The sequence below is a fragment of the Thalassophryne amazonica genome, chromosome 5, assembly GCF_902500255.1.
Source record: "Thalassophryne amazonica chromosome 5, fThaAma1.1, whole genome shotgun sequence".
Classification (NCBI taxonomy): Eukaryota; Metazoa; Chordata; class Actinopteri; order Batrachoidiformes; family Batrachoididae; genus Thalassophryne; species Thalassophryne amazonica.
Window position 1 is genome coordinate 122,985,469 of NC_047107.1, and position 27,690 is coordinate 123,013,158.

Below are 27,690 nucleotides of genomic sequence, written 5' to 3' on the forward strand. Positions count from 1 at the left end.
TAATGACATGATCTAAAGAAAACTGCTTTTGAAAGCAATGTGTGTATTCACAATAAATCATTTGTCCAATTTTTTATGGTCCCTGAAAATGGCTTTAATTCCCAACTGATTACTGCAATATTTGGGGGAAACTCCTTGAATTAAAGCTGAAAGTGGACACTAAAAGACCACCAATTGTTTTTATTTCAATTCTATTGTGGTGGAGTGCAGAGGCAAAATAAAAAAAACTGTCAGTATCCAAATACTTTTGGACCCAACTTGAACCAAGGGCATGTAACCACAAAGGGATTCAGATTTGACTCTTTAGAAGACATTATATACACGTGACAATGTATTGTGATAATCATATTTTGAAGTCTGTATAGAATCTATTTTAAGTCAACTGCATGAAAGAAATAACAGCCTCTTGTAGAAGAATCATAAATGATTTATGAAATATATAAACAAGACACAGATAGCATCAATTGCAATTTGTACTTCAGAATGCTTTCTTTCATTGTTAAACATTCACCAGATTATTTCCTATGTAATTAGTGTGAATGGTGATATAATTATGTATTGAATCATGACAGGTGTATCATGATTTGTATCATATTGTGGAGCGAGCGCATCATTACACTGCAGAATGTCAATCAGATGATGCAGCTAAAAGATTCACCAACTGTGAAGATTTCAATAGGTGCATTAAGAATGAGTGCTACTCTAATTTTACATTTCATGGTTTGTAAATGTGTTTATAACTGATTCATAAAGTTGGTCCTGAAAAAGTGTCCTTTTGTACCATGATTCAGATGAAGGGGAATGGCGCCCCCATGTGTGTGTCCAGGTACTGCGCCTTTTCCCCCATAAGTTAAGTCTCTATCTCTGCTCATTGCCCATCACATGAAACAAATCAACAACATCCAAAAGTGTGCACAATCAGCTGAACTGATGACATCACAGAGTAAAAAATAAACATGCATAATGAGTAAACGGGACATTCTTCACCCTCACACCTTCCTGTTAAGTGACCAGTTTAATTCAACATCGTGCTGAGACATTCTCCCCTCACAGCTCTCCGTTTGCACAGGTCTGCATGGACACCACCTGGGGCCCGAAACCGCTGTACTGCCCATCCGGACTCGGATAGTCCTCCCGGATTCTCCACACGCAGCAGCTGGGGATGACCGGGTGGGCGTAGCCGGGCAGGACCCCAAATCTCCAGCTGATGTACCGTTTGTAGGCACAGTGACGCAGAGCTGCAGTTTGACCCTGCAGGGATGGTGAAGACAGAGGGTTCTGGCACAGAAGTGTGATCTCCAGGAGGGGGCGACGCAGCACGAGCTGCTCAAACACAGCTGACGTGGTGATGCATTTGCCCCGACTCTGGCGGCAGCACAGCTCCTCCTGTGGATGAGCGGAGGGGAAGCAGCACTCACACTGGCACCAGGCTGGACAGGCACGTCTGGGGTCTGGGCTTGACTTTGGGATGGAAGCAGCCTGGTGGTCAGGATCCAGGCTGACATCAGGCTGCAGCAGACACAGCACAACCATCAGGTGTCCCGCCTCATCCTGATCAGGAGGACAAGAATAAAAGGGTGATTCTTAAACTACGGGCACTATTGGCCTTGTAAATGTAATTTCCACCACACCATTGCCTTACAATATAAAGCGCCTTGGGGCAACTGTTTGTTGTGATTTGGCGCTATACACATGTGCTCTGATGTCACTGTTAATCTCCATAGAAACTACCCAAACAATCTTTCATACAAACTGTTTAAAGGGACATTACAGTGTTGTGGTGGAAATTACGGCAATAGTGTGGGACAACTACATTTTGTTTAAAAAAAAATCACAACAGTTGTGCACAAATTAAAGTGACACTGTTGGAGAGTAAAAACATCTGAGTCATTTCCCATTACAACTGGAAGTGTGTTCCTCTGATGTACATAAACAATGACGACTCCAAAAATGTTGGTGGCGCTATATTGGCAGCTCTCATTTTAAACTTTGTTGAAATGGCACAAGTTTTACACCGTTTCCGGTTTGTGCCTCCGTCTACCACAGAGTGAGCCTTGCGCCACTGTGTGGTAGAGGTGGGCAATACCGGGAATTTTGGTACTGATCCGATACCAAGTAAATACAGGCCCAGTATCGCCGATATCGACACCGATATTTTCATATTTAAGCTTCATAGATCCATAAGACCTAGGATAAAATTTCGCCATACGTTGTAGGTGACAACCAAATACTTTATCACAATCAACATTTTTGTTAAAAAAAATATCACTCAACACAACTTAAAACAAAATCTCCTGAGGTAGAGGGCTGACAAACCATAATACAAGGGTGCGCTGCTCCGTGTTGTGTGACACAGCGCAGTGCTGCTCTTACAGACAGAGAGTAGACTTTGATGATTCTGTGTGCACAGCAGTCAGTGCATGCGGGAGAGAGAAAAAAAGCTTGAGTATTGATCGTTTTACACGAGGATCGTTCAATATCAATACCACCGATGGTATCGATATTAGGATCAATCCACCCACCTATACTGTGTGGCGCTCCACTCATATTGCGTCAACATAAAGCCCATTTGGTGATTCGCAATAACAGAATTTTGGTAACTTTGCAATAAAGGTCAATTAATACAGTGATAAGCATCAACTAACAGTGAATTACAGTTTAACTGTTAAAGTTAGTGGTTATTAAAGCTGTCCATGATATTTAACAATTTCAACATAAACACCATTAATAAGTGACTACAAAACATGTTATTTAAGTCTTAACTCACTGTTATTCATTCATTTTATGTCGCTTATCTGGTTTGCAGAGGTAGTAGACCAAGTAGCTCATCCCACACTTCCCCATCATAGGCCAAGTCCTCTAAAGCCTCGGTCCCACCGAATAATAAGCCACGAATAATGAGCCATGCACGGGTGTGTCAGCAATTATTCAAAGAATGGTTCGGGTTTTAAGCCATCATGTATCCGCTACTAAGGTGCGTCTGTGTGCCTTTCTGTAGCGCACATGTGCCAGGTATCAGCCTCTAGTGAGCCACGAGCGACATGTCATTCGGGCCCCTTCCACCCTGAAATGGCTCGTGTCGCCGCATATGATCCATGCAGCGCGACGTTGGTGCATGTTTAGGCATGGGTTTGGTCCAAACCTCCAGCCCTCCGACACTTGGTCCCTTTAAAGTGTGGGTTTATAGTTCACACCATCCATTCAAGATGATGTCACAGTTTTTAAACACAATCTAAAAAATAGACGCTCCAGTACAGTCCGGCTGGTGTGCGCATCCGTGCGCCAGGCTGCTGTTCACCAGCGTTCCAGAGTCATTAAATGCACCAGACCAGCTAGAACCAAACCACAGGTTCCTGGACAGTCGTCTCTGCGTTTCTTCTCACTGGCTTTATTTCTTCACAGCTTACAGTCATTTCGACACCGTGATCCAACTTTTAACTTTGTGTTCGTAGGTTAATGCCTGCAAAATTGCTCTTTTTGGTGCTGGTGTTCTGCGTTCCTGGACAGTCGTCTCTGCGCGTCTTCTCACGGGCTTCATTTCTTCTGTGGCTTGACAGTCATTTTGACACACTGATCCATCTTTTAACTTTGTGTTCGTCCGTTATTGACTGCAACAAAAAAAAAAAAATCGTTCTTTTGCAAGCTGGCGTTCTGCGTAAATGCTCGTCTTGAGTGCGAGTCATTGCGTCAGTGTGCACACACAGCCAAGCTCATCTGATCCATTACAAGATGTTAAATCTATCATAAACATACTTTTACAGCTGCTTATGAAGAAAGAATGAACATGTAACTGTTTTACCAAGTTATTACAATAAAAACTGTTATATGGCTGGGGGGCCTGGCTGCCGGTTTGTTTGTTTTTTGGTTTTCCTCCCAGGTGGCGTGCGTTTCGGACTGAGTGGCTGTGTTGCTGAGGCTGTCAGGACCTCACCCTGATCACCTGCGACTCGTCAGGACTCACAGCTGTGGTGCATCTGGATGGATTGGAACATGTTGGCATTTAAGACTGGAGTGCACAGTATGTATTTGCCAGAGACTCGACCTTGTGACCAGACGGGTGAGATCGTCGTCTCGGGAGCCATCTCATCAGCAGCGGATGCTGAGAACGTCCAGGTTTGATGCACAGTCTGTGAAAGAGGAGGGGGTGAGGTTTCACGCTCGTCAGCACACTTCCTGAGGTACGTTAGATTTTGTGACTAACAGTTATACAGTCAGTAAATGTGGTGTCCCTCACACCTTATTGTATTGAGCTGTTTGTTAGTCATGTATCAGCTTCCACTGCAGTGGAGTTTTGTGAACTGGATGTTCCATGCCTGCAGGTTGGGAAGCTGATCAGTAATCAAGCCAGGAAGTGTTTGCTGTTTGTACACCTTTAAGTGTTCTCTCTGTGTGTAGAGTGTGGACTCACATAATGGTTCCTTCTTTCACAGACTCGGTTGTTGCGGCCACCTGGGGGGTGTCGGCGGGGTCCTTGGGTCCGAAACAGCTTCTGGCTCCGGACCGTTAGCGCTGCTGGGAGCGCACCACGCCAGGCCGCACCTTTTTGTTATTATATTATCACTGTTATGTATTAAATTCAGTTAGCCTTTGAACCGTGCTCTGCTTATTCCATACTGGGTCCTTCAAACGCTGGTCGGTTCTCCGAGCTGCGTCCGACACATAACAAAAAACATTACAAATACTTACCTTTTAGGTTGTTCCAAATATGTTCTCTACCTTAGCGCACAAGACTGGAAAAAGCTCCAAATGTAAATTTTGAACTTCTTGAAATTAGTGCAACGCTCAGAAATGAGCCTTGTTAGCTGAATATTCTGCGTCTAAGAGCCTCTCAGAGCCACTATTCTCCCACAATTGTTTAATAACTGGACTCGTACACCAAAAAAAAAAAAAAAAAAAACACAACATGCTGCGTGGCTCATTATTCATCCTTCATTATTTGGTGGGACCCCGAGGCATTACCAAACCAGCTGAGAAATATAATCCCTCCAGTGTGTCCTGGATTTTCCCCAGGGCCTCCTCCTAGTTGGACATACCTGGAAGATCTCCCTAGGAAGTCGGCCAGGGGACATTGTTGCCAGATGGCCGAACCACCTCAGCTGGCTCCTTTCAATTTGAAGAAAGGAGCAGCAGCAGCTCTACTCAGAGTCCCTCCTGGATAGTTGAGCTTCTCCCCCTGTACCTGAGTGTAAACAACCGCAGATACCCGACGGAGGAATCTCATTTCCACCGCGTGTATCCGCCACTTATTACTGCATTAATGTATCTTTATTGCAAAGAGTTACCAGAAAGTCAGACAAACATGTTTGAGAGCAGTAATCACAAAGGTCAGCAGAATTCAGGTCAAAGTTCAACAAATATCAACTTAACGTAGCTTCCTGCAAGACCGTTACAACTCACCATAGTGCAGCAGATAAATGCATATATCATAAAAATTTATTTATTTATTTAGGTGATCCATGCACCAAATTTGACAACGGTACTACTTGGTTTAGTTTTTTTGTTTGTTTTTTTTTTAAAAAGAAAAGAAAAAGCCATTCAATTTTCAGGACGATGGGCAGTTTTTCAAGATGGTGCCTCCAAATATGTATTTGCACAATCTTGGTTATTTAAATGTCGTACCTTCTAAATATTGTACTGTGGACATGGTGGGGGGGGGGGGGGTTAACTCCAGGCAATATTTTTATGCTTTTTAGATGGATTGTACATGTTTTTAATACATCTACATGCATGTTGTAGAATGTGCTTGCGTTTGGGGTGTCAGTGTCTAGTAGCAGTGGTAGTACTTTTGCTTTTAAAGTCAGCCTTGTCCTTTGGATGAACACGAGTCCTCACTGCTTACCTATGGGTCCAAGTAGTTGCTTTGTGCACAGCCATGGCCACACCCCAGTAAACTTCACTGGCTTGAAAGCTAAACTAGGTACAGGCAGCGCACAGAGAGACTCTCTGTCATGGAGTTTGCTTTTTTTCACCTTTTAGTGCATGAAGACTGGAAACATCCAGAATGGACTGTTAGACGGATGAAACAATGACTTCAACTTTATACCCCCACAAAATTAAGAATTCATGTGGCTAACAGCTTTTGTGTAGAAAAGGACTTCTCAGAAGTATTTATACCACTACCATAAGCACAGTGGAGGCACACACAAAATGTGCATCACTACAATACCAGGAACTCACAAAAAGTGGTTTTTCATGAATAAATATTAGAATTTTTTTCCAGGTTTTTTTTTTTTTGGCGAATTCCCCCATGTGCAGCAGGTTTACCTTCCGTGGCTGCACAGACATCGGCTTCACATCTTGTAAACTTTTCTTCTGTGAATTCTTCACTAGTCGGATGTTGTTCTCGTCCACGTAGGACACACAGAGGACGCACTGCAAAGTACAACATTCACAACGTTAACGCTGTGCACAAATTAAGAGTCATCAAAGACCAAACTGTTCTGGTGTCTACACTTAACCAAGTGTTCTTACAGGATACTAAACCTTAAAGACCTCCACATTTCAGGATCTCCAGGCTGACAGCACAGAACACACAATGACTGATAATCTGCATTCAACATGTTGTTCCATCATGGTATCAGGTCATACGCCACCTTGTGTTTATCCTGAACCAGTTCCACTTTCCTCTTAGAGTAGTTCTGGCCAACCTCAGCGGAGTAGCAGCTGGTTCCGATCAGCCAATCAATCAGAACAGTCGTCTAGAATGAAAAAGCAGACATCTGGTATCTTCTGCTGCTGTGACATTCAAAGCTTTGAAGACTTTTGAGCCGTGTCTGAACAAAACTCTGTATAAATCCAACTCAAGACAAACGTACAGACACCAACATGTTATACAAAGTGGGAAGTTCTTGCGCTATAATTTGTGCAGCATTTGTCTGTTTGGTTTTTACTCTTGTGGTCCCAGGTCCACCTATCTTGGTAAGTGGATGAAAGCTGAAATGGAACTACCCTTAAGGTTTAGTTTAGGCAAAAGTGAAGCTGACTGGGGACAAAAGCCAATGTCATTAGGCCCCTTCCCAGATTTGCACCATACATGCCCTGCATATCTACACGACTAGTCAAAAGTTTGGACACTTCCAAACTTTTGACTTATATTGCAGATAAGTTACAAAATTTCCCAAGTAATATCAAATTTGCTAAAGATCAAATCTATCTGTCTGTTCCTTGGCCTACATCTCCCAGATCCTTGGATCCACCTAACTTGGAATGTGGATGAAGGTTGACCCCAGAATTATCTTAAAGGGTTAGTTTTGGCAGAGGTCAAGATAACTGAGGTCAAGGTCATTAGGAACACAAGGTCAGAATTTTGATTCCCTGCCCAAACATGGCAAACATATCTAGATAGGCCCTGACGTTGCCCAGGTAGGGGCAAATTTTCCAAAAGTCAGGAACTGAAGTCAAGCTCAAGTCCATCTGGCTCTTTGTTGGCCCACCACACCCAGGCCTTTTGACCAGTTTCCAACAAGCTTGGTATTGTATGTAGATTTAAGTCAACCCCAATGTTACCCATAATGGGTTTATTTTGACAAAAGTTACAAAAGTTTACAAGTTGCATTATTCATTCACACACACATTCATGGTGGTAAACCACTAGTGTCACCACAGCTGCCCTGGGGCAAACTGACGAAAGCGTGGCTGCCATTCTGCGCCTACGACCCCTCTGACCACCACCTCATTCATACACAGGCAAGGTGAGTTAAGTGTCTTCCCCAAGGATACGTCAATATGCAGATTTTTGATTTGTTGGGAGCCAGATTTGAACCACTGACCCTTCGGTCATCAGACGACTCGCTCTACCAACTCTAGAGGAAGAGGATCTACTTAGCCTTACTGTCAGTCACAGCCCTGAGAGTCTTCATGCCCACAGGGACCATTTCCTAGCACATGAAGTGATCAAAATCAACCTAATCAGTAAAGTGGCAAACAAACAAACAAACAAACAAACAAAACATCTATTGTCCATCATCATCAACAGAATCCACTGGGTTTTGGATGTAGCCTTCATGTTATGGTGGCAGAATGCGCATTTCTTCAGCATACAGATTTTTTTTGTTTACAGCATACTAGAGGGACCATTAAGTCCATTTTTCCTGCTGCCAAAAAAAAAAAAAAAAAAATCCCACTCCAGACTTTAACACTGTCTGTCATTGTGTTCAGTGCTGACGGGGGATGAATGGACATTTGTGCAACAACTCCCACAGTGCTGCGCCTCACCAGAGCGTAATATGACAGCGTGGAGCCAATGTAGATGATCAGCTGAATGAAGTTGAACCTGCCAGCCTGGAAGACAAAAAACAAACAGCTATTACGTCTGAATCCGCCTACATGTCTGCAGGATTACTCCAAAATATCTTCATTCAACTTCCACAAATGGAGGGTTCATGAAAATTTATTTCTGAGTGAGACAGGCTGATTTTGAATTTGAAACCATGAAACTATGGGCTTAAAATTGTCTCATTAATATTTGTAAATGCACGCAGGGTGATCTACAAATAATCATTGATTTGCAAATGTGTTCAGATATCCACAAATGCAAATTTCATATTTGTAACTTGTAAATTGGTCTTTAGTAGAGAAGCTTGAATCTTCGACTGGACTGGGTTGCTTGACGAGAGGACGTTTCGCTTCAAATCGCAGAAGCTTCCTCAGCTAAAATTCTTGCTCTCGTAGTCTGACTTCTGTCTTGACTCTTGTAGAGAAGAATAAACAGAAGCCAACAAAAGCTTGAGTTTTTTAAACCTAACCAGACCCCTCCTACCGAGAGGCCGACTGCTATAGGCTAGTGACTAAACAATAGCTCTAATTAGCACCTATTGTGCTCTAGTTAGCACCCTCCTAATGACAGGGCAGCTGTCCCTCCTAATGATGGGACGGAAGCCTCTTCTGATGGCTCCCTTTTAGCTGAGGAAGCTTCTGCGATTTGAAGCGAAACGTCCTCGCGTCAAGCAACCCAGTCCAGTCGAAGATTCAAGCTTGTCTACTATGGAAACCACCTGGACAACTGAGAGCCTACACAGAAATAAATTGGTCTTTGCAATAATGTTGTATTTGCAAATATAAAACTTAATTTGTAAAAAAAAAAAATTACATTTGTAAAACTGGAAATTGTATTTGTGAATTGAGTTTCAGCATTTGTGGATCACCAATTACACGCATTCATCGCTTTCCTCTGACATAATTTTGACACATTCTTTTTGCAAAATCCACACAGATCCACAAACAAATGCCTACTGATTCACAAATACACACTCAGGCACACTGGATATCCACTAGATGGCAGTGTGGTTCCATTCATTGATGTGGCAAACTGAAACTATATGCTCCCGGATGAGAGAAGACCGACATTTCAGAATAAATCATTTCACATTACCGTAATGGAGGCGTCTGATGGATGGGTATGTATGTGGTGATATTGTCAAGGTCAATTATTTTTTTAAATTATGATGTGTCCGCGGATTTCATCATGGGGAGGGGGGCGGGGGGTGTTAGTGTTGTACTCTTTAATGCAGTGGTTCAAATAGGCGTATTAAACAGCATTGTGCCTGTGCGTGCTCGTGACACAGACATGCTGCAAAATTCTTTTAAAAACTTGAAAGTTCTAAAAGTTTGCGATGTACACATGCTACATTTAGCTAAGCTTCACACAGGAACCACACAGTGTCACCGGAGCAACCAACCAGTCTCGCTTTACGACAACAGCCAGGCTTTGAGTGGCGTTTATTCTCCTCAAAACTCCGTGGATCCGAGGAAACTGATTTGTATCTGTAACCCACAGATCAGTGTCTGCGGACTTATAAAACTTGCATGATGTCGTAAAGAAAAAAAAAAAAGAACGCTTTGCGATAAACACTTTAAAAACTCAGTAACGATCACAATTAAAGAGTACAACGCTAACACCCCCGTATGGAGCTAAAGCAAGGCCAAAGTTTTGTAATCTGAAAATAAAAAAGATTGAAAAAATAAATTTTGAAACTGAAAATTCAATGTTTGTTCTTGAATTTTATAATCATTTAAAAAGTATTATCAAAATCAAAATAAGTGCGAGATATATATTTTTCAGTTTAAATAAATTTTTGATTCAGCTCTGTAATTTTTTTGATCAAATAATTTATTTTCATTCAAATTTCTTTTTTTCACTTTCAGATCTTATTTTTTCAGTTTCAAACTTTTGGCCCTGTTCTGGCATGGGAGGGCGTGGCTTCAATTGAGAGGGGCGTGGAATTGTGAGTGACAGGAGAGCAATCAGTCCTCACATGATGTTGCATTCAGGAAACATGGGTATTTCGATAGATAATGACTCTGTTCCTGTCTCCGTCATTTATTTACTACGCAGCTGGCACGTGAAAGAAAATAGAGAGAATGAAAGCTCCCATATGAAACCACTGATGCTGATGAATAAAAGATAGTGAACACAAGAAATTAACTGCAGATCTGCACCCGTTGGTGTATTAGAGTCCGACCAGTATGGATGTTTAGGACGCTACTACAGATATTACGGAGTTAAATATACATACATACACACACACGTATAGAGAGACAGAGAGATAAAATATGACAGTGATGCATAGCATTTCAGTATCCAACCCCTATAACAAAGAGCTGTAACTCAAACTTGATCTTTTATAGTTTAAACATGAACTTTGTAGATTAGCAGTCACTGTGTCACAGCGGTTAGCATTTGCATGAAACATCTCATCTGTTTTGGCCCTACCTAGCTAGCAGCAAAGTGACCTTTCGTCGCTGAAAAATGCCCACTCCGATGAAAAATGATTGGCAGCTGGTCACTTTTTCCTCTGTCTCTTGTTGCTGATGTGACCAAGGGGTGATGGGATTCCAGTCATGCTTGATAGCATTGGGAACACTGATATTGGAGTGCCTTCTGCTGGGCAAACTATGTAATGATACCATTTCCTAAAGCCAAACTGTTTCTCCTGCATTGTTTATTGGGTACAATAAAAGTTTTCATTCTTATTATATGGTATGGGATTTTGCCAACTTCTGATTGGCCCATTTGCCACTTTCTGAGCTGTACCACACGCCGAGTTGACCGGCGTGTGAAATGAGTACACCTCACATGCAGCATAGCGCTAGCTAATCGAGCGACGCCTATCGATAATGACCAATCAGATAACGCGATACAACGCCTACTTTGGCTGTCAGTTTGTTGACAAGATGGCAGAAGACTTAAAATTAATTTTACACGAAAAAGATGTGAAGAACACCCGCAGAAACACACAGTCAGCAACCAACCTGTTTCGCAAGTACATCACTGAAAAGAGACATGCGCCAACTTTGAAACTTATGACAGACGGATGCTTGACGGAGTACTCGGTCGATTTTACGTGGAAGTTAGACAGGCAAATGGCGAACTTTTTAAGAAAACAAGCCTGATGACTCTTCATCACAGACTTAACAGGCATCTCCAGTCGATCAATGTCAGTTGGTGCAGTATGACAGTAATAATAAAGAGTTGAAACTTGAGATTGATTTTTCAGTTTTCTTGTTTACCATATAATAAAGCAGTTATAGACTTTTGATTTCGGTGTACCCGTGATTTTGCGGTCCTGGTCAGAATGGGGTTCACAGAGGGCCTTGGGTGAACCCCATCCTGACCAGGTCTGCAAAATCACGGGTACACCTCATCAAAAGTCTATAATTGTATAAAATTGGCAAAAATAACTGCATGACTGATATGTTCATAAAAGGCTCATGTTGGCCAATTGATATATCGGTCAGGTTCTAAATTACATGTTCTGGTAGCAGGAGGTGGTAATGGTAGAAATGTTTTTTTTCTCAAATATGCTTACATCCACTTCAGAGATTGTGCATTGTGTAATTTGGGAGATATTTCATATAGGAAGTGGGTGTCTACCATGACAAAAAAACCCCATCCCATGCAAAAAAGAAAACTGCAATATATACTGTAATTTTAACATCTTTCAAAATATTAGAATGTAATTGTTGTGACTTCATGATTAGTTTTGATGAACGCTGCATTGAACACAACATTCAAGTTTATGATATATAATGCTCCTGACTTGGTAGTACTTGTTTTAGAGAAGTCACAAAAGCTACATAAGTACTGATATTATTACAGTGATCATGCAATTACACATGTAATTTCAAGTCACAGCATGGCAAGTTGTAGTAAATCAAGTGTCATGGCCAAGTCAAAAACAAGATCTCAGGCTAAAGAATTTGATAAAACCTTTGACAATGGTTTATGTTTTTAAAGTTTTTGAAGAGCATGGCCTCCTCCTAAGTTCTGTTATTCACACAGTGTGACTGAAATAAAACCTTTGTGAAAGAATTGTGTAACGTTTTTGAAGAGCATGGACAAACTTTACAAACAGCGGAATAGCCAGATAATTGAAAACAGACCATACTTTGTTACATTCAAGGGGTGGGGGGTTATTTTCAAGATATAGGACTAATTTTGATGCCAAAATGCTGGTATTAATATTGTGAATCATTTCCCAAGTAGATGTATTGAAATTCTGATGTGATTTTACCACCTCCTGCTAGTTTGGCATTAACTGAACTGATTTATTACTGCAAGAAACAGGAGTTACAGTTGTGCAGTAATGCTTTCAGTAATGTAATATGCCGAGACTGTTCAGTCTTGGCAGATATATCCACTATAGTATCAGTTTATTTCAGCTGTTTTCATTGAACTGATGACATAAGAGAGAGAATTTGTTTTATACAGTTCTGGAGAAATGTTGTCCATTACTCTAATGACTTATAAGACACATGACATATAAGTTAAAAGAAAAAAAACCTGCATACTTAATATTATATATATATATATATATATATATATATATATATATATATATACATACATATAAATAAAATAAAAGAAGTACTTGGGTAACATAAACACTAACCTGTCCAAAGACCATGACATCAAACCTGATCCCAAACGCTTTGTACAGCGTCCGTTTCTCCACTCCGTTCTCTGTGTGGTACTTTGCGTATCTGATTAGAGGACAACAGATCATGAATGTACACAGATGTATCCTGAGGTCCTAGAAGGTCATTTGATTCCTAATATGGAAAGTGCGTATATGACAGAAGTCCTATAGGCCCCGTTGTTTATCCCTGGATTCCCCAGCATGAAGAGGATGACAGTCCATGACTCTCCCCCCCCCCCCCCCAAACTGGACGCTAGTCCACACAAGTTATGTTCAGTGTCTTGTCCAAGGAGAGACAGGTAGCGTGACCAGGAATCAACCTAGGTCGACATACTGGGAGTTCAACTATTCATCCCAGTGAGGGTGCTTAATCAATTAGTAAGAAAACGGTGAAACAAATGTCAATCAGTGTTTCTCAAAGCTCAAGATGATGTCCTCACATGACTCATTTTGCCGTCAAGACAAATATATTCAGTTTACTGTCAGAGAGAAGTGTGTATATCTACATACCAAGAGACAACTGTACGTGTGTATATATATAGATATATATATATATATATATATATATATATATATATATATATATATATATATACACACACACACACACACATATACATACACACACACACGGGGATGTATTTGATTGTGTGAGATTAACACATGAAATTATATATGATTTGTATGATATTCAGTTTACTGTCAGAGAGAAGTGTGTATATCTACATACCAAGAGACAACTGTACGTGTGTATATATATATATATATATATATATATATATATATATATATATATATACATACACACACATGGGGATGTATTTGATTGCGTGAGATTAACACATGAAATTATATATGATTTGTATGATGTTTTGTAAATTTTACTTAAAAAGATTTATTTTATGAACTGATATTGTAATGTTTGATTTTGTTTTGTATTGTCTGGACCCCAGAAAGACGAGCTGACGTTTCGGCGTCAGCTAATGGGGATCCTTTTAAATAAACACCTCGGAATTGAGCCAAACCAGGCAGTTACACAGGAGTGACACAGGCTATTGAACAATTTAGTGGTAGCAGCAGTTACTGTTAAGGGAAGAGCAAGTTTGCTTAAAAGTTGATGTCATTCTTTTCTATTGTCTTCTTTTTCCTTTGAACTTTTACCTCTTCATTTTTGCAAGTAACAGTAGCACAGTAGTAGTAATAATGATAATAATAATAATAGCAGTTGTCTTTTCTTGAGGCAGCTTTAGTTACACCCTAACAATTCTCTGGGATAGGTTGGAGGTGATAGCTTTGTTGGTGAAGATAAAGTTTTCACTTCAGCCTCTGAAACAAACCGCCCGAGGTTTATTAAAGATTTCTCCTGGCCATCTTCCAGTTATTGTCGGAATCTGAACTTGCATGTCTATAACAACATGTATCTCTATAGCTCAAGTGGTAATTTGCAGCGCTTAACTCCTAACAGTTTCTATTTACAGGGGCTAAGGTGGAGTAAAGTGTGATAATGGAGCCAGTTGAAAGCAGAGTGTCATCAAGTTCCTGTACTTGAGAGGCTGCACACCACGGGAGACACTCAATGAGACTTATGGATGCTCCATCATATGACATAGTCGAGCACTGGCATCATCAGTCCAAGTGTGGTCGGACATCGGTGAAAACGGCTCCCATTCCCAGGCAGCCACAGTCCGCTATTGCAGAAGACACCATTGGGCAAGTAGAGACATGCTGCACCTGTTGGCTTTGATGGCCTTCTGCAATTTCTGCAGCAGTGAAACATAGTATGTCCCGGTAATTGTGACACCCTTTGAAAGGAAATCCATCATCACTACTCCATGCTGGAAGACCGAGAGCACGACCCTGCCCACTGATGGTTGGACACAAGCCTTTGTCAGAGATGGCGAGTCATAATGCTTTTATGGCTTTGGCTGGGCTTTAGTCTCTGGATCACAGTGATAAACCCATGTTTCATCCTGTGCAATTCGTCTGTCAAAGACATCCAGCTTTCTTGACACATGGCCAAAAGAGACTGGGAGCATGTGACTCATTCCTGCTCCTGGAAAGGTACAAGCAATCAGGGGGAATCCATCGTAAAGACAGCTTCTGCATGCAGAAGTGATTATGTATGGGTGTTTTTTTTTTCCCCTCCAACAGACCCCAAACCGATCTTGACATTTCAGGCTAGCTGGCAATCCTTCCAAATGGTGACCTCTACCTGCCTGATGGTGTCTTCATCAATAGCACACTGTGGTTGCCAGAGAATGGGAGCCATTTCCACTGATGTCCAACTACACTTGAACTGACTATGCCAGTGCTCGACTATGTCACATGATGGCACATCTTGCCCATGAGTCTCTGTGAACGTCTCCCGTGGCACGCAACCTCTCAGGTACAGGAACCTGATGACCGCTCTGCATTCACCTGGTTCCATTATCACACCTTACTATTCCTATTCCACCTTAGCTCCTGTAATGAAGAAACTGTTCGGTGTTCAGGGCTGCAAATTACCACTTGACCTATAGAGATATGTGTTGTTATACACGCGTAGACTCAGCACAATAACAATAACCAGAAAGTGGTCAGGAGACATCTTTACTGAACAGCCTTCATTTAACAACTGTATTAGTGTGTGATGTTTATAGAAATCTACACTTTTGATCCCATTAGCACTAAATTTGATGTGCCGATAGTTTGGCTCACTGGGCTCCTTGTGGGCATATTCATGTTTTCTTGCACATTTAACAGAATATTTACATTTGTCCTTCTATAATGTTGAATTTTGACCTCAGAAAAAAAAGGACAGGGAGCCCAACCCACCTGAAGTTGAGGCCGGGGTACAGAGTCCTGTTGCTCTCTTTCTCATCCAGCCGTCTGAAGGAGTATTTGGGCAAACATCGGTGCATCAGCCAGTCCAGGTTGCAGTCCCATTTGATCTGGATGCCAATAACACCTCCCTGTGGTCAACACAAGGAATTGTTCAAAACCCAAACCCGAGCCAATTCACTGATGCTTTGATTCTGCAAGAACAGGCCTGGTCCTCAAACCAGTTGAGTCAAAGTATGATTTCTGAAACTAACCTCATTTTATCCACATTTGTGGTAAAACTACAGCAACGATAAATGAAGGTTGTTGGTTCCCACGTCAAGTCCTGTGAGTTTTAGATATTGAACACAACAAAAATGAACCAGTTTCCTTTTGGTTCTCCAAACTATCCCAAATTTGGGTGAAGGAACTAGAACAGAACTTGTTCTGCACTGGAAGAATAACACGATGAGATTTCACATCTCAGTTATTTTGACTAAAAATCCAAAACAGAAGGTTTCAGCTTTTGTTCGAGATTAAAGTCTGACCTGAACCAAATTCTTTTAAAACAGCGTTCAGGTCTGTGCCGTGTGTATGCCAACAAAAGGGTATAATCAGGAAAGTGAGTATTCATTTCACACAAAGATTTTAATCCAACCTCTAGAGCCATTTCTGAGAAGTTTTCTCCAGCCGCTCGCACCACATCTCCCAGTCTGAAGATGGGACACAGGGAGTCGTTGACTCTCTGACAGCTCTTCAGATAGGCCTCGTTCATCTCAGGGAGAATATTCCTCCTATAACACACAATAATCTCTCATTTTGTACATGTGTGGGGAAATAATTGATTTCTCCACAGACTAAAACATCATCATGTTATTTATTTTATATGAGCAAATTCAAATATATTGAACGCAAAACTATTTGTAATATAAAACATGAGGACAAAAAAAATTAGCCCCTGCTGTGAAATTTTATGTTTTCTTCAAAAAATCCCCAAGTGCTTTTTTTTTTTTTTTTTTTTTTTTTTTTTTTTTTTTTTTTAAACGGAGCAAGAGATATTTTCAACAGCATTTCTAAATGTCCTAGTTTCATTTTGGGTGCTCAGATAATTTTACTTTGCACACAGAAACAAATTTATTTTTACATAAACCAAAAACTACCATGCTGAACTTTTTGTTGAGCCACAGCACAAATCACTGTTGTGCAATGATGTGCTTTAACTTTGTAAAATCAAGTTAGAACTGAGGGTCATCTTCTAGTGTACACACAGTATAAAAACTTCAGTCAGGGTTTGAGCTGTCACTTAAGAAAGAATCAACAGAAATCAGTTTGGACTTGAGAAAAAGAATTGTTGATCCTCACAAAACAGGAGAAGACGAGAAGAGTTATCACAGTGTTTCCAAGGGCCAAGAACTGGAGTGAGAAGTATCATCAAGAAATTCAAAAGAGAGTACAGAACAAGTCCGGCAGAGGAAGGAAACAAAGGATTTCAAAGACTGGGAAGAAAAACAGAGAGAGATGTGTCTAAAGACTCCAGAACAACTGCCAAGACACTAGCGAATGACTTACACAAGTTGAGAAGTGTAGTCTCAAAGAAGACAATCACTAGAGCTCTGGACAGGAATGGACTGTGAGGTTCCAGACCATGAAAAACTCCACTTCTGCAGAAGAGACACCTTCAAGCCAGACTGAAGTGTGCTAAGGACAAACCGGAGAAAGATTATGCAGATTGGAAGTGAGTCCTTTGGTCAGATGAGACTAAACTAGAGCTCTTGGGTCATCGAGATGCTGCTTATGTTTGGAGAAAGAAGAGAGATGAGCATAACCCAAAGAACACTGACCCCCACATAGTGCAGCAAATAACTGAAACAATACTTCACATAGTGATACAAGCACCAAATCCGGCACAAATTCTCCTTAGACATTGTTCTTTTGAAAAAACTGACGGGCCACTTGAATTTTCAATAGGCGGCTATGTAGGGATCAATTGAAGAATTACACAGGGGTTAAAATATAAAAATGCTCCAATCATTTTGAAAACTATACCACATTATTTGTCTGATCATAAAGATTCCAAAAAGGTATAGTTTGGACTATCTATGACTGAATGTTATGGAGTTATGAGGTAAAAACCTTAAGAATGGTGACAAAGGTCAATTTGTTTGTAGAGGTGTCAAAAGATAAAATTGCTCCCATTTTAGTAAAAAATGGTGCAAATTGTTGATTGAGCTACTTGGATTAATAAATAGAATAGTTCTGACTGTGTTTAATGCTTGGTCTCTAAAGTAAAGGTCAAATAATGTTGATGTCCAATGAATTCTATGACATGTGACCAGTGGTGGGCACAGTTCCGATAATTATCAAAGATAATGTTTTCATTATCGGACTATCTTTTTAGATAACTTTAAAAACCATTATCGGACTAATTATCTTGCGATAAATTTTTCTCTGATAATTTTGAGACCGATAACTTATTAAATAAAGCTGAACAGCTAGAAACATTTAGAAAATTTAAAATCAGTTGAGCACCTACCTGTTAAATGTTTCGTAGCAGATGTGCAGTTCTACCCTCTGCAAAACAGAGGAGAGCTAGGAGGAGGATACATGGTGCAAACTATTCCTTTTTGAAACCTATTAACTCAACCAATAATTTGCATCATCTTTGAACAAAATTGGAGCAACTCTAACTTTTGACCACTGTACAAACTGAACTTTGTCACCATTCTTGTCGTTTTTACCCCATAACTATAGAATTCAGTCACAGATAGTCCAAACTATACTTTTTTTGAATCTTTACAAATCAGACAAATAATGTGGTATAATTTTTAATATGACTGGAGCATTTTTATATTTTGACCCCTATGTAATTCTTCAACTGACCCCTACGTGGCCGCCTACTGAAAATTCAAGTGGCCCGTCGGTTTTTTCAAAAGAGTAATATCTAAGGTGTACTTTTTGCCAGATTTGGTGTTTGTATCACCATTTGAAGGATTCCTCTATAAATATTCTGTTATCTACTGCACTAACAGTGAAACACGGCAGTGGGAGTATTATGCTCTGAAGATGCTTCAGTGCACGTGGAAATGGGAATCTCCTCAAGGTGGAAGGAATCATAAAGAAAGGATATGTGAGGATTTTGAAAGAAAACCTCATGCAGTCTGCAGCAAAACTGGGTCATCGCTTTGTCGTCCAAAATGACAACGACCCAAAACACTGACTGACCTGCACAAAGCCCGGATTTCAATACCATTTAAAACTCTGTGGGGTAAACTGAAGATCAAAGTCACCAAATCACAACAAAGCTGCCTCAAGGCACGTCACACAAGTAAGGTCTAACCTTACCAACCCCTAGAGCAAGCACACAGGTGACAGTGGTAAGGAAAAACTCCCTCTGATGATTTGAGGAAGAAACCTCAAGCAAACCAGACTCAAAGGGGCGACCGTCTGCTTGGGCCATGCTACAGAGACAATTGACAGTACGAATATACAGGAAATTTTGTGAGTCCACGCTGGTGTACAAGACAGGAGGCCTGCCAAAGAAGACGCCCATCTCTGGATGGAGCCGCACATCAAATACAGAGAAAAAACAGAATCAGGCAGCACAAACAACAAATACAGTATAATTTGTCAGTATTAAGCAACAAGAAAAACAGAAGAAGGAACATATGATTTATCTGGTTCATTCTAGGCCAAGAATGGATATGTTCCTCCAAATTTTCTAAAAACAGCGTATGACTAAAAAAGTCCTGATATCAGGTCAAGGGTTTTTTTTTTTTTTGGTTTTTTTTTTTTACGTGTACCACCAAATCGACAGGAAATCCAGAAAAGCAAGTTCTTACCGGATATAATTAAACGCAGGAAATCGGATGTTGTTTTTGATGAGCACCGTGAAGTTCTCAGCTGCTGCGAGCAGAGCGGGCCTGGATGGAGAAAAATCCAAAAATCAGAACCCAGAGATTTACTCTGAGACAAAGCGCTGGTGGCGCTGTACTAAGTTTTGTATGCTCCATTTCCAGATGTATAAAGCTAAACATTAGCTATGCACCTATGGAGCTAAATCAATGCCAAAAGCTTTGTAATCTGAAAATAAAAAAGATTGAAAAAATAATGTCTGAAACTGAAAATTAAAGTTTTGTAATCTGAAAACAAAAAAAGATTGAAAAAATAAATTTTGAAACTGAAAATTAAAGTTTTGTTCTTGAATTTTATAAACATTTAAAAAGTATTATCAAAATAAAAATAAGTGTGAGATATGTATTTTTCAGTTTAAATAACTTTTTGATTCAGCTCTGTAATTTTTTTTTGATCAAATAATTTATTTTCATTCCAATTTCTTTTTGTCACCTTCAGATCTTTTTTTCACTTTCAGATCTTATTTTTTCAGTTTCAAACTTTTGGCCCCGTTCTGGCGTGGGAGGGCGTGGCTTCGATTGAGAGGGGTGTGGAATTGTGAGTGACAGGAGAGCAATCAGTCCTCACATGATGTTGCTTTCAGGAAACGTGGTTACTTTGATAGATAATGACTTTACACTTTCTCTCCACTGTATTGTCTTCATACCTGTAAATAAAGTGATGCTAAAGATGCCTATTACAAGTAATTCTAGGCCACTCTTGGTCATTTTTGATGTTTAAAAACTGGAAAATATGCAAGATTGTAAAGTTTAACACCTATACCTAAAAAAAACGATGTGTACCAAATCCACACAAGACCGTGAATGCAGCACAGCATGCCGTATGAAAATGAGGCAGTTCGCTCATTTTACAGGCTGCCAGCAGTTATTGTCCATCAAGCAGTGGAGTGTTATGAGCTTTCTAAGTGACACACAGAGAGACCTGGCTCAGCAGATCTGAAGGAAGCTTTAATATGGCCACAACCAAGCAGACCGTCCGTAAATCCAAATCCAAAGCCGCCCGGAAGAGCGCTCCGGTTACTGGCGGTGTGAAGAAGCCTCACCGTTACAGGCCCAGCACTATGGCACTCCGCCGCTACCAGAAATCCACTGAGCTGCTGATCCACAAGCTGCCCTTACAGCACCTGGTGAGAGAAATCACTCAGGACTTCAAGACCGACCTCCGCTTTCAGAGCTCCGCTGTGATGCTCTGCAGGAGGCCAGCAAGGCTGCCCTGGTCGGCAGCTTGTGGATCAGCAGCTCAGTGGATTTCTGGTAGCGGCGGATCTCTCAGAGCCACGGTGCTACGCCTGTAACGGTGGGGCATCTAAACACCGCCGGTAACCGGAGCGCTCTTCCGGGCAGCTTGGATTTACGGGCGGTCAACTTTGTTACATCGTTATTAAATTCACTATCCGGTACAACATACGGATCCACTGAACCAACTGTAACACATCGATTACAATAAACAGTTTTATCTCGAGGGTTTAAAGCCTCGTAATAAGCTTTCTTTCTCTCTATTTTCTTTCACACGCCAGCCGTGTAGTATAAATAAACGATAGAGACGGGAGCAGAGTCATTATCTATCAAAGTACCCATATTTCCTGAATGCAACATCATGTGAGGACTGATTGCTCTGCTGTCACTCACAATTCCACGCCCCTCTCAATCGAAGTCACGCCCTCCCATGCCAGAACGGGGCCAAAAGTTTGAAACTGAAAAAATAAGATCTCAAAGTGAAAAAAAAGATCTGAAGGTGAAAAAAAGAAATGTGAAGGAAAATAAATTTGATCAAAAAAATTACAGAGCTGAATCAAAAATTTATTTAAACTGAAAAATATATATCTTACACTTATTTTTATTTTGATAATACTTTTATGCAGCTAAATAAGCCATTCTCTCTTCAGATCCAATTATGGTTAACATCTCATAATCCAAATAATTTTATTATTTTAACATGTCTGAAAAGTTGTGGCTTTCATACAACAAATACTTACGCATTCTTCATAGTGGAGCAGATAAGTATGACTTTTGGCCAGAATTCTTCACTTGGTGATACAAGCATCAGATTTGGCATGAATGTTCTCCATAAATCAATGTTTGAGGAAGAAAGTGCTGGCAACTTGAAAATCCAATATAGCGGCCAGGTAGGGGTCAATGAAGAATTACACAGGGGTCAAAATTTAAAAATGCTCCAGTCATATTACAAAGTATAGCGCATTATTTGTCTGATCAGAAATATTCCAAAAAGGTATAGTTTGGACTATCTATGACTGAATGTTATGGAGTTATGGGGTAAAAACAGCAAGAATAGTAAAGGTCAGTTTCAGTTTGTACACCACACTGGCTTTATTTTTGTGTTGCCATTTCACATTTTACCTTTACTTAAATTACATTTTGATACTTAAGTACAGAAAATGTCAGATACTTTAAGACTTTTACTCAAGTAATATTTTTAAAGGAGACATTAACTTTTACCAAAGTAATTTTATGGTAAGATACTTCCACTCAAGTATCACTTTGAGGTACTTTATACAAGACTGCCTTTAAAGCCATTAACTTAAACAATCCAGCTGATCTGACCGCACTAGCCAAAAAACTAGCTAGCCTAGCCCATTCTTAACATCTAGGCTGGCTAGCATGTAGCCCAAATGACCACCATGCAAGTTAACATTTTCAATTCCTTAACAAAGAAAAGAAGAGGGTGAAACTCTGGTTTACCTCGGAGACTTTGTCTCTCTTTCTATTGGACACCAAGCTGAAACCTCACAGAATTTCTTCATTGCATCAAACTTCACACAAGCTCCCGTCTGAATCCCTAAAACACACAAAATGAAGCAAACGGCACCATCCTTCCATCAATGACACTTAACAGTGGCGTTACAAACTATGGTTTCTAGCTTTTAGACCTTATTATCACAAGCAAACTTGTCATTCTTTCATCCACAGCGTCTAACACAGGTTTGAATCATTACATTCATTCAAGGTTTTGACTCAATAACTGTTTTTTTATATCTATGTAAAATTTGAACTCAATCTTGACCTCAGAATAAGGGCAACACTGACCCTAATGCACATCGCTGAACCAAACCTTAAACCTGTGCAAGGTCTTAGCAAGCTATACCCTACAGCACCAAGTTTCATCAACATCCGTGACGCCTAGGCTAAGTTCTTACCTATACTAGGCTTCAGAAGCTATGCCCCATGGTGGCCAAAATCACAACCAAATGTGACATTAGCGTGAGATTATGTTTGTGTAGTCTAGAGTCCCACCACCAAAAACTGTATAGGTCAACAATTGCACTGTACCATGACTGTGTTGGTTCCAGGATCCTGTTTCACAGTCCTTATCAGTACGACACGGTCTGCCATAAGGAGGAACCTAGAATATACAACACTGCTAATGAGAAAAGTTAGGCTAACATCACCTAAACCAATGTAGCAATAACACCATTATGTTTTTTGACAACAGTCGCAGATCTGGTCATGTAAATTATCCACTCCAATCTAGTTCAGCTGAGTGGCCACATCTGGATTCACAGTCAAGTCAACATACATTTGAACATTTCCATCAGTTACCATTTGTATCACCTTTTGCAAATAAAGTAATGAGCTGGTCATGCTAACTGTTAGCTTTCATTACTCGTGCTGGATTGCTTGTTGTCTTTTTAACCGTGCCGTAATCTGTGTCGGTACATCTCTAAAGCTGTGGCTGCAATACAGTTAATGTGTTAACAAAATAAAAATTTAATCTAGAAGGGCACTCAGAGCGCTTTGTTTTGGTTTTTCATATCTATAACGCCATCTTCTGGTGGTTGGGCGCATTATAAATAATTTTAAGTGAAATAAAGGACATCAGTGTTGTTTCACTGGTGCTTTAAAATGTGATATACGCGACCTCCATCACTAAGAAAAGCAAAGATTGAGTGAGCACCTCTGGGCACTTTCCTTGTTTCTGGTTCTTTGTCATAATGGCATTTGTCACCACAAAGAAGGAGTTTTTCTCCTACAAGCAAAAGAAAACAAATGTTCAGATTCTTTTTCCCCCCCTCTCCAAATATCGGTCACTGAGGACCTGAGACTTACCTGTATGGGCCCACTGTAGTCCACCACATCCCAAACCAGGTCCCCCAGTCCAGCCAGGTTAGTCAGGGCCACACCCTTCACCTTGGTGGTGACAGAGCTCACAACCAGCTCTGTCTCCTGGTACTTTCTGTTCCACAGCATCATAAAGCTGCCAAATAAAAATAAATTTTAAGAAAAGCTGCAAAAAGTGCAGCAAAGAAGAAGAGAAAAAATTCCCACAAAATCTTAAATGTTGCACTGCTTTTTAATAGAAAATAATTTATTTATTTTAATTTTATGTCAACTGCGGTAGGTTGATATTAGAGAGTAAATAGGAGAAGGACTGCTCAATGTTCATGCACACATCCACAGTAGCCATCTTGGTGGGTTCCCTCATCAGTCACATTCATGCACACTCACTATTCTAGACACATTTCTACATGATTGATTGAAGCACCACCCAAGGATGTTGTTGGGCAGTGGAAGGAATACTTCGAGGATCTCCTCAATCCCATCGTCACGTCTTCTGAAGAGGAAGCACAGACTGGGGACTCAGAGGCAGACTCATCCATCACCTAGGCCGAACTCACCGAGGTGGTCAGAAAGCTCCTTGGTGGCAAGGCTCCTGGGGTGGATGAAATCCGTCCTGAGTACCTTAAGTCTCTGGATGTTGTGGGACTGTCTTGGTTGACACGCCTCTGCAACATCGCATGGCGGTCGGGGGCAGTGCCTCTGGACTGGCAGACTGGGGTGGTAGTCTCTCTGTTTAAGAAGGGGGACCAGAGGGTGTGTTCCAACTACAGGGGGATCACACTCCTCAGCCTCCCCGGTAAGGTCTATTCCAGAGTACTGGAGAGGAGAATTTGACCGATAGCGGAACCTCGGATTCAGGAGGAGTGTGTGGTTTTCGTCCTGGTCGCGGCACACTGGACCAGCTCTACACCCTTATCGGGTGCTCGAGGATTCATGGGAGTTTGCCCAACCAGTCCACATGTGCTTTGTGGATCTGGGGAAAGCGTTCGACCGTGTCCCTCGAGGCACCCTGTGGGGGGGGGTGCTCCCGGAGTACGGGATCCTTTGCTAAGGGCTTTCCGGTCCCTGTACGACTGCAGCAGGAGCTTGGTTCGCATTGTTGGTAGTAAGTCAACTCTGCTTCCAGTGCACGTTGGCCTCCGCCAGGGCCGCCCTTTGTCACCGGTTCTGTTCATTACCTTTATGGACAGAATTTCTAGGCACAGTCAGGGTGTAGAGGGGGTCCAGTTTGGGAACCACAGAATGTATGCTGTTTGCGGATGATGTGGTTCTGTTGGCTCCGTCAAATCATGACCTTCAGCGTGCACTGGGGTGGTTTGCAGCCGAGTGTGAAGCATCCGGGACCTTCAAATCCAAGGCCATGGTTCTCGACCGGAAAAAGGTGCCTTGCCCTCTTCAGGTCGGTGGAGTGTCCTTGCCTCAAGTGGAGGAGTTTAAACATCTCGGGGTCTTGTTCACGAGGGAGGGACGGATGGAGCGTGAGATCGATAGACGGATCAGTGCAGCGTCTGCAGTGATGCAGTCACTGTATCGGGCCGTCGTGGTGAAGAGAGAGCTGAGCAGTGGGGCAAAGCTCTCGATTTACCGATCGATCTACGTTACGACCCTAACCTATGGTAATGAGATTTGGTTCATGACCGAAAGAACGAGATTGCGAGTACAAGCGGCCGAGATGAGTTTCCTCCGCAGGGTGGCTGGGTGCTCCGTTAGAGATAGGGTGAGGAGCTTGGTCACTTGGGAGGAGCTTGGAGTCGAGCCGCTGCTCCTCCACGTCAAAAGGAGATAGCGGAGGTGGCTCGGGTATCTTTTCCGGATGCCCCCTGGGCGCCTCGCTGGAGAGGTGTTCCAGGCACGTCACATCAGGAGGAGGCCCCAGAGGAAAACCCAGGACACTCTGGAGGGACTACGTCTCGCAGCTGGCTTGGGAACGCGTCGGGGTTCCCCCGGAGGAGCTGGGGGAGGTGTGTGTGGGTCGGGAGATCTGGGCGGCTTTGCTTGAGCTGCTGCCCCCGCCGACCCGACTTCGGATGAAGCGGAAGAAAATTAATGGATGGATGGATGGATGGATGGATGATTGAAGCAAATGAGTGGAAATGTTAATGTATCATCTCTCGACTTGTCCAAAACCAACTGGATGTAAAAGTGACTTAGCTGCATTACATTTAAGAGGGAAATCCATTATTCATACTTTTACTTAAGGTGACTGCTGAAACTATTTATAGTAGCTATAATTTAGATACCTTGTTTTGACAAATTAAACACCCCACCAACTAATAATAATAATAATAATAAATGGATTTTTGGCACCAAATTTGAGAAATCGTGAAGCTGAGCCAAAGGCTTTAGGACAAACCAACTTTCATCTTCATAAAACTTTATTGACAAGATGATCAATTAAAAAAAACTCTACAATTACGAATCTTTTTAAAAGTTTGCTATGAATGGTGAAAAAAAAACATATAACCCACTGTGTTTATTTCGAAAAATAATAATAAATAAAAGTGACCATTTCCACTGTTTTTATGCAAAACGTGAAAGTGAGTAGTTTTAGGAAGTGAAACCAGCTGAGCCTGCAGACTAAACGCAGGGCTAAAAAAAAAAACCCCAAACAACCCGCTCACCAGATGAAGAGCAGAATGAGTCCGTTCAGGGTCCATTTGAGCGAACCGAGCCGGGGGCTGTGGATCTGGATCACCTTGTTAGTCTCATAACGGCACAGAGCGAGCAGACCGCACGGCATGGTGGGTTCTGAGGTTTGTGGTCTGGATGGAACCTCTGACTCTCCTCCTCCTCCTCCTCCCCTCTGTGGAGTCACGTGACCTGCTGCAGCTGCCTTTGACTCCCACCATCATCACTGCCAAGAGGCTCTGTTCACATTCCTGTTTGACACCATCTCAAATGGACTTATGTATTTATTTATTATTGCTGTATGTTGCACAGATATGACTCCTTCTTGCATCAGTTTATTTTTTATTTATTTATTATTCCAATATACAATGGAGATATGAACCTCTTACAAAAATGTTTTTTATTAATAAATTAATTAATTTATTTATTTATTTATTGTGCAGATATGAATCTCTTACAGAAATGATTTATTATCTCCGATAAAATCATTTGTGTTTATTTATGTATTTGTCTGTCTGTTCGCAGTTATACGTCAAAGCTACTGCACAGATTTTTTATCGAAATTTTCCAAAATTTAATGGAATCTTGCATCAGGAAGGGCATCCGGCGTAAAACAAGCCAATAGTGTGACAGTGGTGAGATGTACAGTAGGAATGACAGACTAATTCAAGGTGAAGGTGGGATTACACCAAGGATCAGCTCCGAGTCCTTTCTTGTTTGCAATTGTGATGGACAGGTTGACAGATGACATCAGACTGGAGTCTCCATGGACTATGATGTTTGCAGATGACATTGTGATGTGTATTGAGAGTAGAGAGCAAGTTGAGTCTAGTTTGGAGAGGTGGAGATATGCTCTGGAGAGCAGGGGAATGAAAGTCAAATGGAGCAACACTGAGTACATGTGTGTGAAATAGTGCAGTTACAAGGAGTTGAGGTGGCGAAAGTAGATGAGTTTAAATATTTGGGGTCAACTGTTCAAAGTAATGGAGAGTGTGGTAAAGAGGTGAAGAAGAGAGTGCAGGCAGGGTGGAGTGGGTGGAGAAAGGTGGCAGGAATGATTTGTGACCGATGAATATCAGCAAGAGTGAAGGGGAAAGTTTACAAAACAGTAGTGAGACCAGCTATGTTGTACGATTTAGAGACGGTGGCACTAACAAAAAGACAGGAGGCAGAGCTGGAGGTGTTGTGATTCTCTTTGGGAGTGACGAGGATGGACAGGATTAGGAATGAACATATCAGAGGGACAGCTCAGGTGGGACAGTTTGGAGACAAAGTCAGAGAGGAGACATTGAGATGGTTTGGACATGTGCAGAGGAGGTACCCAGGGTATATAGGGAGAAAGATGCTGAGGATGGAGC

The 27,690-nt window shown here is 41.4% G+C and overlaps 1 protein-coding gene across 1 annotated transcript; it reads right to left on the bottom strand.

Annotated features, from left to right (window-relative positions):
* Nucleotides 1-3: 3 nt before the first annotated feature.
* Nucleotides 4-26,598, bottom strand: p2rx7 (purinergic receptor P2X, ligand-gated ion channel, 7). Its single transcript, XM_034171245.1, has 13 exons — nucleotides 26,326-26,598; nucleotides 23,693-23,840; nucleotides 23,541-23,612; nucleotides 22,916-22,988; nucleotides 22,328-22,424; nucleotides 19,556-19,636; nucleotides 16,375-16,510; nucleotides 15,732-15,868; nucleotides 12,891-12,981; nucleotides 8,215-8,280; nucleotides 6,594-6,698; nucleotides 6,265-6,372; nucleotides 4-1,551 (listed from the first exon to the last, which is right to left on the bottom strand). The coding sequence occupies exons 1-13, from the start codon at nucleotides 26,442-26,444 to the stop codon at nucleotides 1,048-1,050; spliced, it is 1,737 nt and encodes a 578-aa protein (XP_034027136.1). The 5' UTR covers nucleotides 26,445-26,598; the 3' UTR covers nucleotides 4-1,047.
* Nucleotides 26,599-27,690: the final 1,092 nt, after the last annotated feature.

Coding starts and splice junctions, on each gene's coding strand:
- p2rx7 (XM_034171245.1), bottom strand. CDS start 26,444: ATGCCGTGCGGTCTGCTCGCTCTGTGCCGTTATGAGACTAACAAGGTG. Junction 22,425..22,915: donor CTGGAACCAACACAGTCATG/GTACAGTGCAAT, acceptor TGTGTGTTTTAG/GGATTCAGACGGGAGCTTGT. Junction 12,982..15,731: donor TACCCCGGCCTCAACTTCAG/GTGGGTTGGGCT, acceptor TCCTCTAATCAG/ATACGCAAAGTACCACACAG.